The sequence below is a fragment of the Sparus aurata genome, chromosome 13 (assembly GCF_900880675.1).
Source record: "Sparus aurata chromosome 13, fSpaAur1.1, whole genome shotgun sequence".
NCBI lineage: Eukaryota > Metazoa > Chordata > Actinopteri > Spariformes > Sparidae > Sparus > Sparus aurata.
The window spans coordinates 7,659,202-7,675,595 of NC_044199.1; the positions used below are offsets into that span (position 1 = coordinate 7,659,202).

Below are 16,394 nucleotides of genomic sequence, written 5' to 3' on the forward strand. Positions count from 1 at the left end.
ACCTCCTTACATGAACTCAATCAAAGCTTATCATGCAAGGTTATACAACATCTCTTGACTCAACATTTCCCAACATGAAGGGACTGGCATCCTTAGGCTCTTAACAAAGCACCCACATTATTATTTGAGTTAGGTTTAGAGGTATGAATCCTCATTATTATCAAACTCTCCCTTTAACTACTTTTCTCTAATAACTCCACTCTTCCTCATTTCATAATCTTGGTAGATTCAACCAACTTTAGCCCCTTGTGACCCTGAAAAAACCCGTGATAAAAAAAAAAAATCGGCTTTATGGAGGCATGGAAAAATATGGTGGGAGACAGAACATGGTGTAACACCTGCAATAACCACACTGCAAACCAGCAGAGGCAGGTTTAAACGTGTGCGTGACAATGATTTAAGTTTATGTTCATTCATTCTGGTAAGCTGCAGAAAGAGCTGCAACCAGTGACGTGCAATATGATTTAAGTTAGCTAACCCGAAACGTCACCCACTTATGCATGTTACCAACTGTCAGTTAGCTCACTTAACATTAGCTTTGTAGCAACCAAACGAAGGTCAAAATACTCAAAACTATGCTAGCAGAGGTTAGTCTGTCTTGTTTAACGACTGTCGACATTGTTGTATTATCACGCTTCTGGAAATGAGTGTATGAATTGAGGCCAGCTAGCAAAGGAGACAGCAAGTTACTGGAACTGTTCACTTACCTGTTCTCCTCACATTCTGCCGGCATACAGTGGATGAAGCTCTAGCAAGAGGTGCAAGCTTTTTCCATGCAGTTCTACATTTCAGCATTGTGGCTGAGCTCCGCTGTAACGGTTCCCAGTTTACGAGCCGACTTGTCGGACAGGGACACTAGCTAATTGCCGCTAATAAGTCCTAAAGCAGTCAGCCCACACTGACAACTAGCAGCACCGCGCTACACGCCAAGGCCAGAGACAGGTCATACGCTTCAGGGGAATCATGGGTAATTGTTGAGAGTTTGTTTAGGACGGGAGATTGGTCGCCGCTAGAAGACTCGGGAGGATAACCCCGTTGGAGTAAAGATGGCGCCGGCCGTTAACTCAGTAACCATGCTGAACACAAGTTCCGTGACGACTTGGAATTGTTTTTGTATAAATGTCTGTGCTATGACGAGATACAGCATTGCTAAATCACATAATCAACATCTACATCCTTAACGTTCATTTGAAATCTTCAACGTTCATTTAATTTCAAGGTCTCAGCTCTGTATTCACGTTTTTACAAGGAGTCGCAGCCGTTGTGAGCTCTTTCCTTCCAGACTCTCTGGTAACGGCCGCTTCTTGTTCATGACATTTGTGCAGATGAACCGCGGCTTCAGTGGACTGCTGCCCCCTACAGTTCATATTTATAGTGTTATTACTATTATTATGATTTTATTGTGAAAATTAACATTGTTGTTGTTGTTATTGATATATAGAATGAAGAGGCATGTTACAGAGAGGAATAGCCCATAATACTGTATCTTATTTGATAATGATAATAATCATCATAATCATAATCATCATAATCATAATAATAACTATTATGGAGGTAACAACAAGGTAAAAAAAAAAAAAAAAGAGGAAAAATAATATGTAAAATTTATTGTAAATGTTGGTTTATTGTAAGTTAGGTACAAAAACCTACATTTAAATTTCACTGAGTCACGATTTCTGAAAATTTACCCTTACTGACAGGCTACATAACACCACCATCTGTTATGTCGCCCTCTGGTGGTGGCGGTGGCTCAAAACACTTTAAAAAAAAAAGTCTGTGTATTAAGTAGCTCCACTTTTGCTGTTCATGTTGTACTGGTGATTTTAGAAATCACCCCATCTTGTTTTGTAAAAATGTTCCTATGCAAAATGATTTTTAAAAAAAAGAAGAAAAAAAAAGACAAGTTTATTAAACAGGCCGGTTAAATGATCGACTGCAATCTATGGCTGAATTTCTAATTTTGAAATTTCATAATGTTGTCCTGTGGAATTCAGAGTGGTCTGTTGCTCATCGGTGGACAGCCGTTAACAATACGGCAGTTGATTATTCATAATTATAGGAAATGATTTTGAATTTGTCAGTGAGGATTAAGTCTACTTCCCTTCAGAGAGGAAATAAAAAACGGTGCGTGTGGATGATTTAGATCAGACGTTAGTGTTTTTACTGGCTAGAGAAGTTAGAAACCAAACTTCTCTTACGGGATAAGCGATAATTTGGCGGTTAACAAACAAGTGTGATGCTTTGTTGTTGTTTCCTACCACTGCAGCCAGTATAGACTATTACTTTACTTCTACTTCCATATTAGTACTTTCACTATCACTTTTTCTTTTGTAAGAAACATATTCCATGCACCAATGTAACACATCACTAAACTTGTAGCCAATACTATTCAGCAACGCCCATTCTCAGATGGGGCTTCACACAAATACACAAAGCTCAACAAGAAGCTGCATACAAAACAGCACAAAACACAAAACCAAGCAGGGTAAGAGAGAAATTGTGCAATAAAATGACCATAAAACTCAGTGACAAGCATCATCATTCATGATCACACGTCCGACCCTTCTTTAACAGGTGTTTTATCCCATACATAATCCTTAAATATTGATCCCCTGAGCAAATACCTGAGTCACTGAGGTACCGCCACGTCACCGAGCACCTACAGAGCCTTCTCTCGCAGGCGCTTGTTGATATGTTCGATACTATGAAAATGATCATAAACTTCGGCAGTGCTGGGATCTTATCAGGCCTCCTATGCAAAATTTTAATCGCATGGTTATATATCATCAAGGGGCCCGATTGTTGCAGAAGCTGCTTGTGACTAAGACGTTACATAATAGCTTAAATGTGAAAAGGTCATGGAATGCATGAAAGCTATGTGCAGCATAAAATGGTGAACAGCCTCCAAATTGGTTGAATCGATGTATGTTTTCCTTTGCAAACTTCTGGAAATGCTTTTAAAAGTTTAGTGTGGGAATCGGATTCAGGAGCGAGACATCTGAAACCCTTAAAGGGCAGTTCAACACACTGGTCGTCAGCCTTTAAATCAACATTATTAACTTGTGACGGGGAAAAGCAAACAACAAGAGCATAATTGCTGCAGCATCATCATTATTATTTACATTATGCCCACACCCGGAGCTTCCCGATAGCTCAGAAATGAAAAAAAGCCTCCATGAGATTATTGCTGAGCATCAGAGAAGGGCTGCAGGTTGATGTTTTCATCGGATACTCACAGTTAGAAACCACTTCTGGTTTCTGTAGCGCTCACTAACCACGTTAGCCATCGCAACAACAACAAAGAAGGAATCAGTTTATCTGGTTAAACATGAAACTCGAGATAACGTTTCAACGGCATGTGAACGTGGCTTCGTGTGAGCACATCTCAATCCTCAAAACCTGTCAGAGCTCTTTAATATTTTCCCCTTTAAACTCCCCCCCCCGAGAGGCCAACAGCTCCATCCACTTGAGAAACACAAACACATAATTATCTCTTACTCTCTCTCCCCTTCTCTGTCTCTGTATCTCCCTCTCTCCCTCCCTCGTTCTGTCTCTCTCTCTCTCTCTCTCTCTCTCAGTGTGATCAATTTCTTGACTTCCTCCTTTTGGAGTGGCTACGCTGAATACCAGAACACAGGATATGCTTCGCAGTGCTCTCAGTTTCACAGCAGCAGCAGCAGCAGCAACAGCAGCAGCAGCAGCAGCAGCAGCCGTGAGGAGAGGACGACACGCTCTGCAGTCAAGATGAGTGCTGGGGATGTGGTCTGCACCGGCTGGCTCATTAAATCCCCCCCGGAGAAGAAGCTGAAGAGATTTGTGAGTAGGAGTACACACCGGACGCTTGTTTATGTCCTCTGGGCAGCAGTGGGAATGCCAGTGTATGCTGAGCCTTGTGTGTGTGTGTGTGTGTAGAGTGTGTGAGTACGTGTGTGTCTGTGTGACGCTGATGATGACTTAAAGAAAACGCCGTGGGTTTGTGTGCTTGTTTTTTTGTCAAACTGAGCTGTCACTCAGTCTCCCTCCACATTATCTTCCTCATTTCTCCCATAACGCCTCGTTCTGAGTGTTTTCCTGGCCGGTGGATGCACTTGGCAGCTGTGACAACATCTGTGTGACGATACCGATAATGTGTTTTTAATAACTTCACACAGGCATGAGATCCGCTCCTGGAGCGAGTATGTACACGAGCAACATACAGGCTCCAGTGTTTTGTGGTTGTTGGGGTCATGTGATAAGCTCTGCTCTTCTGTGTGTGTGTGTGTGTGTGTGTGTGTGTGTGTGTGTGTGTGTGTGTGTGTGTGTGTGTGTGTGTGGTGATGAGCGTGCGTATTGTGAAACATGGGAAGTAATGTCAGAGGCAGTCAGACACTTCAGACCTAAGTGGCGAGCAGAAATAGTCCAGCTTTATGATGGCTGTTTGCACTTCCTCTGTACGGCTGTTGGAGGAGGAGGAGGAGGAGGAGGAGGAGGAGGAGGAGGAGGAGGAAGAGGAGGATGAGGAGGCAGGAAGAGGAGGAGGAGGAGGAGGAGGAGGAGGAGGAGGACGAGGGCCATTTGTCAACACCGGTGCAGGGAAAGGGTGGGTGGAGGTGTGAGCGCGTGTGGATGGGTGTTCAGGGCGGGGAAACAGAAACTTATTTTAGCACACTATGCAAATCCTGTTGGTGCCAGGGAACAAAGTAAATACATGTGTTTTTTCTGAGCGCTGTCATGCCAGGAGTCTCCGTCTGACTCATTATTCAAATGTCAAACACAGTCCATCAGCCGTATGAAAATGTAGATTATCTGGGTCAAATGCATCTCGGGCCCCCTGATGGCGTTAACCAAAAATAAACGTATGATTTCTGCGGGGGCGTCTGGTTTTACTTTGACGCCTCGTAAAGAAACAGAAGTATCGAAACACTTCACAGTTCTGTCGTCTCGCTTTCATGTCAACATTGCATTTCCACTTTATGCCACGATAACAGTGTCCACCTCGCGACAACGCGCAGCCCTCGCTCACAGTCACAAGTGAGGGATCTCTTGTCTCGATGCTTCTTGGGCAATATTTGGATGTTATATTGTGATATGAGACCAAACATCCTCTTAGATTTTGGACATATCAAGGCATAAGTGTTGTCTTTTCCTGGTTCGGCAGGCTGAATTTCACAAAAATGCTGTATTTTTCAGAACTTTACAGACTGCTCGACTTGTTCTTTCCCTCACTTAGTCAATACATCCACGGAACTGATGGTTATTAATCAGAAACTTCTTGCGTTCACATTGTGTGCTCATAGTCGTCACTACAGCGTTGTCGCAATATTTGTTGGCCAATCCGAGCGTTCATGAGGCGTTCGAGAAACATCGAGGTACATATCATGTACTGTGATACAGCCTCAAAACATTACAAAATTACACACGGACAAATCTCCCGGCAGTAACAATGTGTCAGACGTGATGTAGGTGCTAAAAACAAACAAAACTCATTACTTTGTCGCAGTGTTGTGTGTACGTTGAAGTGAACATGTATGTGACGCTGTGATCCGACCTTCTCGCAGAGGTCACGCGGTGCAGGAGCAAGTGACAGAGACACCATTCCCCTTATTACAAGACACTGCGCCCTCAACACAGGAGAGCCAAAATATCGAACGAGATAATAAGCAAGCGCTGTGTATAGATATAAAATAGCTCACAATAAGCATCGTTGACATGAAGACATTGTGACACGTCACAGTGGGGCGAGCACAGGCGTAAATGATGAGATGGAATCCATTCGTCTGCTTCGGTTTCGGGGGGGGCCCTTTCGCATTGTGAGTGCGGGGGGCTCACCGTCATCGCTGTTACGCAGGGACACTCGAACAGAACAGTGACGCCGCTAATCTAATGAGCAATGCCTGCTTTTCTTGCTATGACGGGTCGAAACGTAAGGCTGCGAGAGAGAGAGAGAGAGAGGCTCTGAATGATGACGCTTGAAAAGTGCTGGTAATACAAACCTCAGCTCGGGAGTCAACATCCGTCACTGACCTTGGAGAGCTTGGCGATAAATTAGAAGGGAGAAAAAAAAACAGCATTTTTCAGAGTTTTCAACCAAAGTTTAATGCGTCAGTAATAATCAGAACGAAGCTAACATCCACTGAGGAAGACCATGACCTGCGGGTTGAAAGCTACGGATAAAATGAGTAGGCGGAACCATAAGTGGAGATCTTTTTTGTTGCGTTTCTTGATTCTCTTGCTAGACATGTTCTTGTATTAAACATAGATATCATCCAAAGTGGGAAATCACAGGGGGCTTTAACTTGGAGGTAACGCAGAGAAGATTTGAAGACAACAGTGACGTTTGTTCTGACTTTACTTGCTGACACAGATCAGCTTTACACTCACCATCTCGCCCTGTAAGATGCACCGGGACATATTCATTTCGGCTTGGCAATAATGCTCGACGGTCGAAACGCCTATAGGACCAGATTGACATCTGTCTAGTTACGGTTTCCGCTCAAATGTGGCACTGTTATTGGCAGTAAGGGTGGTGTGTCTAACCATTTCCTGGTTATGAACACACAACACACAAATTACCAACCGACGAGCAGGCGGCCCACATGCAAAAAGTTTCCATACCACAGAGCCATCGGGACAGGCGACGCACACAAAGCCACAACAACCAAGTGTGAACACGATATGAACATCTAAAGCCTTACAGTTCTTAAGAAGTTGTTTAAAATCATCGCCGGTGCTATATATGTAATATGACACCTACATGTCTGGGGCGATACTGAACGCTCAGGTGTTGCACATTCCAAGTAGAGAGTTAAAACAGTGTCAGCGTTGGGTTTTCAGTAAGTGCTCAGTAAAAAGAAGTCACCAAATGATGTATAAATACCTCTTTCGTTGTGTTAGACATTTTCTGCTAAATACAGTGAACTTCCTCTTCTCTGCACTTCTGGGAAATTTGAGTCAAGGTTCCGCATACTGACCATATCAAAAGCAAAAAAAATCCAGTTAAAAGTTGCTAAGTTAGCTGTTGTGAGCAAGGAGCTGTGATCGAATTCCCATGACTGGTCATGACTAATGAAACAGTGGTGGTGTGTGGGTGTTGGGGGGGGGGGAGAAAGGAGACGTTACTGTTAGAATTATGCAGCTCTGTCAATAATATTGCAGTGTAAGGATAAAATCTAAGAGGCAACTGTTTGTTCCTTTCTCCTGCAGGCGTGGAGGAAACGCTGGTTCGTGCTGCGGAGGGGTCGCATGAGCGGCAACCCCGACGTGCTGGAGTACTATCAGAGCAAGAACTCCAAGAAGCCGATCCGTGTCATCGACCTGAAGGAGTGCGAGGTGGAAATGCTGAACGGGCAGCTCAGGATACAGAGGGACTTCCACGGGAAGCACCTCTTTGTGGTGAAGACGTCGTTTCGCGCTTTTTACCTGGTGGCCAAAACGGAGGAGGAGATGAACGGCTGGATCAGTAGCATCAGTCAGATTTGCCATTTCGGGAGCGCGGAGGACGCAGGTAAACACACGCCTGAAGGATTTAAAGGTTTAAATACAGCGACATCTAGTGGTGAGGTAGCAAACTTCAACCACCGGAATACCCCTCGCCCCACCCTCCCCAACATAGAAAGGGTCTGGTTGTACATAGGGGTGTGCCAAAATATCGATACTACGATATATCGCGATATTTCGTCTTGAGGTACTTTATCGATACACTGGTGCCAAATATCGATATTTAAAAATGTAAAAAAAAAAAATAATAATTTTTTTTATTTATTTATTCTTTTTATTTTTTTTGGCCCACCACCACCACCCCTCTTTGGAGGACAGCTTTATCTTTATTCAAACATAGGTATACAACCAAATAAAATTTTAAAAATGGTTTAAGTAGCTCTGAAACCCACACATATAGATATTTAATGATAGTTGTAGTCAGTGTGTGTGTTAAGAAGAGACACTGAGCAATATACTCTTTGTTTACTTGGCTGTCATTCATGTGAAATTGATTGACAATGTTTTGTAATTCCTTTGAAATGGATTCAGTGCAGTCAATAAATTCTGAATTTCTTCAGTGACACAGATATCGTGATGTATCGTGGATGAAATTCCTTGCAATATATCAATTATCGCAGAATCGCTGTATCGTGATATTATCGTTATCGTGGGCAAAATATCGTGATAGTATTGTATCACGAGGTACCTGGTGATACCCAGCCCTAGTTGTACAAACTCTCATCCTATTTCTTTAAACCAATCACAATCGTTTTAGGCCAACCCAGGCTGGAGCCCCTGTCATGTTGGGGGGGAACTTGTTTTGTACATGGGGAGGTGAATTATGTCATTAAAATGTCTAAATCCCCCTGCAAAAGAAAACGTAATGGCTGATGGCTTGTTTACGTTCGTGCCATTAGAGACCGGCATGTAGGTTGCTGTTATTGTAGTCTCCCTTAGTGAAGGGGATTTTGAAAGCAGTAAAACGCAGATAGCAAAGGAAGAGGAGAATGCCACCTAAAATAGCTGCCCAATGACATCCTGTGAGTCATACCAGGTCCTCTTGAGTTTTTAGTTTGTCCATTTTGGGCTACTGAAGAAGGACGCTGGACTCTGTGAAAGAGGATCGGCACCCTCTTTAGATACAAAAGGCTCGTTCTAAGGCAACAAAAGCACAGTGAGTCTTAGTTTCAGGTGATTATACACTAATGAAAACACAACACAACATTACATTGTGCGAAAGCTGACGAGACTCTAAGTTCTCAGATATACCTCGCTCGCTGTATATCGTAAAGAAAGTGGATTAAAACCGAAGGTAATCCTGTTCAACATGTTGGTCCAGGACAAATTGGTGTCACTTGTTCCCACACAGGAAGTGGCGAACTTAAAATCAAACTTAAAATGAGGTCAAACCTCTTCATTTGTTGCGGTGGGGTTTTCAGTAAAGGCATCTGCAGAACAGCAGGTTCAGTTTACGGACAACTCGCGTTGAACATTAAAGAAGATCTTTCTTTTTTTGGGGGGGTTTTATACAGGTTGTTGTGCATGTAAAAGGACTTGAAAGTTTAAAAAAGGTCATGGCCCGCACCAACAGAAACTCCTATCTCCGACAGAAAACTCTGCTCCACAAAGCCTCGTCAGCACTCTCACCTTTAATTCGTGACTTTGTGACATCACACGTCACACATTTGTGCCTAAACAGAGCGTTTCAGACAGAGAGGGGGGAAACAGAGCTGCAGCACAGGACAGTATAGGGAAAACTGATGTGTTTGAGCACTTGCGCATAAAAAAAATCTTCTAGTAGTAACCCAAAATATAAATATGAACCTGAAAATGAGCATAATTAGGCCTCCAATTTCAAATTCTCAAAAATCTTGCTGCAAAAACGTCAGAAGTTCAGCTTTACAGTGAATGAGGAACTGTGCAAATCTGTTGTACCCAGAGATGTGTTGATTGATTGAACTCATGTTGTGCTATTATTTCATTTCACACATTGTAAAAAATATTCCCAAAACATCTGGGTTACCTCCAGGGCGTCCTAAGTTTGATTATCTTACATCATTTTCAGTAGTAGTTTTTCTTTTTTAGAGATTTGAAAAAAACACTTTAAGAAAATCTAATGGGTAAATCGAGAAGTAAATTGTGATCTTTCTGAATAATCCATCTTAAAGTAGCTAACTTCCAAAACACTGAATCAGTTGAAGATATCTTAATAACAGTTTTAACGCAGTGGGCTAGCCGCAGAGCTGTGGTCTTTGACAGATACATTTCTCTGGAACTCCAGCTCCTCTCCGGTCGTGACATTGTGGTTGAAACCATTTGATACAAATCAGGCATGGTCTCCTTTCTGTAGCAACAAAAACACACACGTGTTGCACTTCTTGAAACTACAGCGTTCTCTACACCTCCGCTTGAATGGAGGCGATTTTTGATGGGAGCTCCTGTCAAGCGGTGTGCATAGTTTAACGACTGAAAGACGAAACATGACCTTGTATTTTATCATAAATCAGACGGTTGTCTGTTTGCGGGAGATGTTTCCAGTAGTTGAAAACGATGATGTCGCTACTAGCTTGATGCTGCAGCTGTATCGGAGCAGATAACAGCAGATCTACAGGGAGAGCTGAGGTCACATTCAAATGAAAGGATAAATAAAACGAGTGTTGTGTCACTTCCACGAAACGTGCTTCAAGGGTGCGCGGAATAAAAAAGTCACTCTATGGTCGACTGATTTTTTTGCATATCATTAAGTCGTGCTTTAACTGCCTTTAATCGGCCCGTGGCTGCTGTGTATCTGTTGGAACACGGCCATCTGCACGAGGGAGATAAAGCAACGTCTCAAAGTTGCTGACACGGTGCGCTGCACGTTACTGCAAATCACTTTGTACTCTCAGAAAAAACACACAAGTAGTCGATTATAATGCAAATTGTGTACACTCTACAAACTAAGCACCACGATACAGATGCTTGCTTGAGTTGAGCTGCTGTAATTCAGCCCGGCCCTGATTGCTGACGAGTTCTGTGTGATGGCACCTCATAACTTTTGCAGGAATTTAAAAAGGCTGTTCCGCGCAGACAGGCGAACACGAAAATCTTTTTAAGGGTAGCAAATGTTTCATGAGAACATGCGAAAACTTTTGGATTTTTTATTCATTTTCTTTGTCCCTTGATAGTCCTGCAGTGAAAGCCTTGACTCTGTGGCCTTGAGTGAAATGGAATGAGACAAATCTCTGAATGAGGGCCAATCCGACTAAAGGATTGAAGAATATATAAACAAAAGAGGGAACAGGGCTCACGTGGGTCTACTTTCAACGTGCCTGCACATTTTTTTTTTTTTTTTTAAACGCCATTCCTCTTTTCAGATTCACCTGCTCCATTTGTTGTAAACACAAGCAGAGTCTGGGGGAAAGCAGTCTGTGTGGGTTCGTGCGTTGTTTGCATGCTTTTGCTAGACTGCAACATGTTCTTATCACTCCTTAAGTGCCTGTAACATTTCACTAACTACATGCTCCCTGTCCCTGCCTGGTTATTCTCAACAGAGAGCTCAGAGGAGGGCTTCCCCAACACCCCAACCTCCCGTCAGCCTTCACCTGACAGCTCCGACCGAGTGTCTGTTTCAAGCCAACTGGATTCCAGTCATCCACCCGACTACCTCTTCCTCTCAAATTGTGAGACAGGGAGTGTAAGCACTAGTAGGTATGTGCAGCCTGAGAGAAGACCCTCGACACAAGACGAAATGGCAGCAATAGTTCATGTTTAACCAAACAAATGTTTTCATTTTATTCCTCATATTTGCAGACTTGACAGCTTTTCAAACTCGGAGATCTCTCTGGAGCAGAGGTCATCGGAAGATGCCGTCAGGGACATGGTCCCTTCACCTCTTTACACCGATTCCTCTGCATCCTCCGTCTCTTATCCAAGCCCAAGTTCATCTGTCTTCTCCCATGGGAGGGTGGCTAACCCTCCCTTCAGCGCCCCGTGCAGCTGCATGGCTTTGCCGACGTCGTCTTCCTCTCCGCTACTTCACTGTGCCACAAGTGTCTTCCAGTTTGACAAACCTTATTCTTCTACGTCGTTTGATGCGACGAGTGACGGACAGACGCCTCCTCCACTGCCACCCAAGCCCGGTCACTCGTCAGAGCAGCTAAGTGACGTCGGAGTTCACAGGCCCAGGCCAATGAGCGCGCGGCAATTCTCCAGCCATGCTTCGCTGTTTCCCCGGAGGACGTCTTTGTCATGCCTGGACCATTTCAGGATAGGTACGTCGTCAATGTAAACCACAATTAAAGAACTGATTAAGCTGGGCCCAACAGGATGAACAACTTTCATTCATTTTTCAATACATATTTGTGTTTTTAGGAGATGCTGATAGTAGATCGATGAGGAACAGGAGGCAAAGTCTTAATTTGGTAAGAGAATCACCACCAGAACAATAAAAATAAAAATAATAAAGAATAGTTTGAGATTTTGGAAATAATTCACATTTTTGCAAAGAGTCAGATGAGAAGATTGATACCACTCTTCAGCCTGTGTTTTAAATATGAAACTATAGCTAGCACCAGTTAGCTTAGCTAAACACAAAGCCTGGAAAGAGTATATTTCTCAAATGTTTAATCAGAACAGCATACCATACCAGTGGTTTTTCGCTGTTTTCCTGGCGACCCCACAGCAAAGAGGAGACTTCAGGAAGTCACTGCGCCTGGTCACGAAATAGTCCGGCAAATAACTCTCACTTCTTGTCATTGTTATGCTTTGATTTGACAACCAATATATAACCAATAATATATAACCAATATAGCCCTATAGAAGGGCTGGTAGGCATGAGCGTTAGACACAGCCAGGCTAGCTTCTTCCCCTCGTTTCCTGTCTTTGTGCTAAACTAAGCTAACTTCCTGTTTACTGTATCTTCACATTAACATAGAGACATGCTAGTGGTATCGATCTTCTCGTCTATCTTTGTTGAACTGTATGACAATATATCACACTTGTCTGACCACATGCTGCTTTGTCTTTCACTAGCCGTCTTTGAATACGGTACGAATTCAAAGCTATGAGGATGAGTCCTACGTTCCCATGGCTTCCCCTTCTCCCTCCGTTGCCGCCATCGAGTCTGATGGTTACATCCCCATGAGCCCTGGGACTTTCAGTTTCCTCAACACAAACTGCAAAGCTGAGCCCTCGGCGGCTCTCAGTCCTCTGGCGTGTCAACCTGTAGATTTTGCACCACCTCCAATTCACCGGCATCTCAAGCCTCGCCTGAGAAGAGGTGAGAGTTACGACAGCACCGATCGGTTCACAGGAACCAAGGTTTTATGCGGGTTAGGCTCAAGGTCTCCGCGACGTCCTTGTCTGAATACTAATTCCCAGGCATACAGTCAGAATCATCTGCTGTAAATGTCAGCACAGGATTCATGCAGACATCCGACGTACACTTTCCTCACACAGTGAACCTCACTGAATGCCACTGTCTGAAAGCAGGCCTTTCCGTGTGCACATTAGAGAATTACAGCCAATCCAAGTAATTGTGTCCTTTCTTGGTTGACAGCTCGACCTCCACCTCTTGACTTGAGAGGCCTCTCTACAATCACAGAATGTCCCACTCATCTACCATTGAGCAGAGCAATGACTGAATCATGGTGAGAGAAAAGAAAAGACTCTTTATCTTACCTTCCCATCACATGTACAGTACCTGAACATGATGATCAAATAAACACGACCATGTTAAAATGTACGTATGTACCGTAGCACTTTTCAAGTGATAGAAATGGTAAATCCTAAAACAAAAAGCTTTGACAGCCGCAGAAAGCATTAGCATCTTATGGGACCACCATTACAATTAAAGCTTTTTACAATCCAAAATTCACCTTTGAATCAGACTGTTCCCTGGTTATAAATAATACTCACCCAGCCTAAAAATAACATGTTGTTTAAATGTTTCCCTACTTTTTGTTTTTATTGTGCGTTTTGCAGCTTTTCAGCGAAATGTTTACCTCCTGAAAGAAGACTCGAGAACAGGGACAACTCAAGAGATGAGGACACAAACTGCACAGGACTGGTAAAATCTCTATTTTCACGTTCATATGTTGTCTATAGGCTTTTTATCCAATTTGAATAATGTCGTTCCCTCTCTCCAGAAGAGATTTGAGGTCTTCATCCATATCTAAACCTTGAATATGACTTAGGTTTCCCGCATTTACGATGACATCGAGCTACACAAAAAATGTGGAAATTTGAAACATTTCAAATGTCGGTGTGGATCGTGACTGTGCATTTCGAAAATAGTCTGCTCAGGAAATTACCGCCGGGGACCTTCCAGGGTGTGAGCATGTGTAAAAGTGTGACGTTCCTGGAAAGGGTGCAAAAACATGCTGATGAGCATCAAGTCGCTGCACAAGTAGCTTCTTATGTTTGTCTTATGTTGTCTTTTGTCTGACAGGAGTCAATGCCGCAGTTCTGTCACACCTTCGACGGAGCGGTCCAAACCTGGGCGAGAAAATCAAACCTCGACTATTTGTCGCTGGATTTCAATTCAGCGTCCCCATCTCCTGTGCAGAAGGTATGTTTTCTGATCTAATAAATGACATTGTTTTATATAAAAAAGTTAATATCCATCAACAGTAACAGACTTCTTGATTCATCCTGGTTTCCGTCACCCTTCCTACCTGCACCACCTAAATGCTACACGCTTTGGATGTTTCCCAGGCATTCTGGGAAATAAATAAATTTACTGTCTGAAGAAGAGAGAGAGGACACCAAAACCCACATATTAATGATCTTTGACAGTGCAAAAGCAGTTCTCTTTTAACTTAGCTCAGCTCGGCCAGCCCACACGCTAGTATATCAGTGGAGAGGTGAGGCGTCTGCATGGAGCACAGAGGATACAAAAAGATAACACACACCACAGCCACAGTCTGTTCACCCTGCTGCAGCCAAATATCTGCTGCTGTAACACCAGACTACAGAGCAGCTTCTTTCCTGAGCTCATCCTCAACACTCCGACATGAAAAGTTGATTATTATCTATTAATAAGCCTGTATAGTTTTTGGTTTTCGTGTGTAACCACATCACGTCACTGTCCCCTCATCTGTCCCTCTCTATGTCCAGCAGAAGCCCTTTCTGTCCGATGACCACAGAGTGGATTACGTGCAGGTGGATGAAAAGAAGACGCAGGCGCTGCAAAACACCAAGATGGAGTGGAAGGACGTACGGCAGTCGAAAACATAAATGGAAACTATAGTATGTGATGCAAGAAGGACAAACACACCATTGCACCAGCATGAAGGACATCCATAAAGAGGACCAAAAACTATTTTAAAAAGCACTTTGAAAAACAATAAATAAACAAAAAGCACAAGAGTAGAGGCGGAAACACAAAATTGCACTGTAAAAACTCAATTAACTCTCAGTAAATAATACCAGATTGTGCACTGTATCACACTGATTTATTTTTTTTTTTACTGTAGCATTAAGATTTACCAATTTTTTAAAAAAGGGCACAATATTGCTTTGCTTTGTAAAAAACAAATCTGTGAGACTGTAAATGTGTGTATAGTAATTGTGACTGTAAAGAAGACAAATATTTTCATGATGAAATCTTTTTTTTATAAATATATGTGTATATATATATATATATATATATATATATATATATATATATATATATCTATATATATATATATATATATATTTCTCCCCCTCTTTATGTATCATGAACCAAAATGATCTATCTTTAGCTTTTCTCCTGCTCCCAAACGTGAGATGAACTGTTCATTCTGTGACCTTCATATTGAAGACACTTCTTTTTGTTCAGTGATTCCAACACGTGAGTCAGTGGCATTTGTTACATGTATAGTCCCACAAAATCCATGAGGTTTAAAATGTTTTATTTTTGGTCATAGAGTTTTAGACAGCCTTATCCAAATTACTTGAAATTTAGTTGGAACAAAGCATAAGTCTCTGTTTTCATGAACAATGTCTATAAATGTACAGAAATAATGTCCTGTTCTCAACAAAAAGATGGGTAAAAGTTGTCAGATCAGTAACAGATCCACATTTATTTCACATCTCCTTCACATTTCAATTTTTTTAATTTATTGTGTTTTGTATATTTATTTAATTATATCACGTTGTTTGTCCTGTGTAAATGTCTCCCCATGTGGCATGTTCTTCTGTTTATGCCCCAATAAGAATAAATAAAGTTTATATTTTAAAGAAAAGTGTTTTCCTTGAAGGGTAGCTCTGTTAACTGTATGCATTAAAGTGCGTTTAAGGAGTTGGGGAGAGCTACTATATGCTATGTGAAAAGTAGTATAACGCCTTGTGTGGATTCAGAGGGAGCTGTGTGTCATCTGATAAACTGCCTCCAGTGATGTCAGTCCTTGTGGGTAATGTAGGCACCAGTTGTTAGGCAGCAGAACCAGAGATATCCCCATCACTAGAGGAAATTTATCAGATTGCACAGCTTCTTTGCAATTTTACACATGCATTCATACTCCCTAAGACGTGTAAACACACTTTATTTGTAAAATTGGTGGTGGTGGCCCTTTTATTCATAAATGGCTGATGATTTCAACAGGGATACATTATTATTAAACATGCAAGTATGTGAATTAAATCTTAGATTATCAATAATATTGTAATAATTGTAAACTAGTATATTCATAGTCATAATTATCATAATTATCATATCATAATTATGACTATTAGTGTTTGTATTACCCATAATGCAACTGAACCACTGAGGGACATCACTTGAGAAAATAATAATAATAATAATAATAATAATAATAATAATAATATTCATAGTCATAGTCATACTATTATTATCATACTTGTTATTATAGTCATTCATTTTATTATAATTGGCGTCCATATTTACCCATAATGCAAACAATGCTACACGTGCATTCATACTCCCCAATTATTAAACATGCAAGCATTTG

At 42.0% G+C, this 16,394-nt stretch overlaps 2 protein-coding genes across 10 annotated transcripts in view; one reads left to right on the forward strand and one right to left on the reverse strand.

Moving 5' to 3' along the window:
* aifm1 (apoptosis inducing factor mitochondrion associated 1) overlaps positions 1–5,927 on the reverse strand; it is an 18,280-nt gene extending 12,353 nt beyond the window's left edge. For 2 of the 8 annotated variants that reach the window (XM_030437954.1, XM_030437955.1), the window contains exon 1: positions 708–988. In XM_030437954.1, coding sequence (XP_030293814.1) covers positions 708–795 — 88 coding nt within the window. In that variant the 5' untranslated portion in view covers positions 796–988. Of the gene's footprint in view, positions 1–707; positions 989–5,911 lie in introns of those variants that run through there. The other 6 variants (XM_030437956.1, XM_030437957.1, XM_030437961.1 and 3 more) reach the window with 5 other exon arrangements.
* On the forward strand, positions 3,583–15,663 carry gab3 (GRB2 associated binding protein 3). 2 transcript variants are annotated; one of them, XM_030437963.1, is made up of 10 exons: positions 3,583–3,816; positions 7,183–7,483; positions 10,992–11,148; positions 11,251–11,711; positions 11,812–11,861; positions 12,472–12,718; positions 12,998–13,088; positions 13,423–13,507; positions 13,889–14,008; positions 14,560–15,663. In XM_030437963.1, the coding sequence occupies exons 1-10, from the start codon at positions 3,745–3,747 to the stop codon at positions 14,674–14,676; spliced, it is 1,701 nt and encodes a 566-aa protein (XP_030293823.1). In that variant the 5' UTR covers positions 3,583–3,744; the 3' UTR covers positions 14,677–15,663. The 2 variants fall into 2 exon arrangements, with proteins under 2 accessions (XP_030293823.1, XP_030293822.1); XM_030437962.1 differs by having other exon boundaries at positions 3,584–3,816; positions 14,557–15,663.
* Positions 15,664–16,394: the final 731 nt, after the last annotated feature.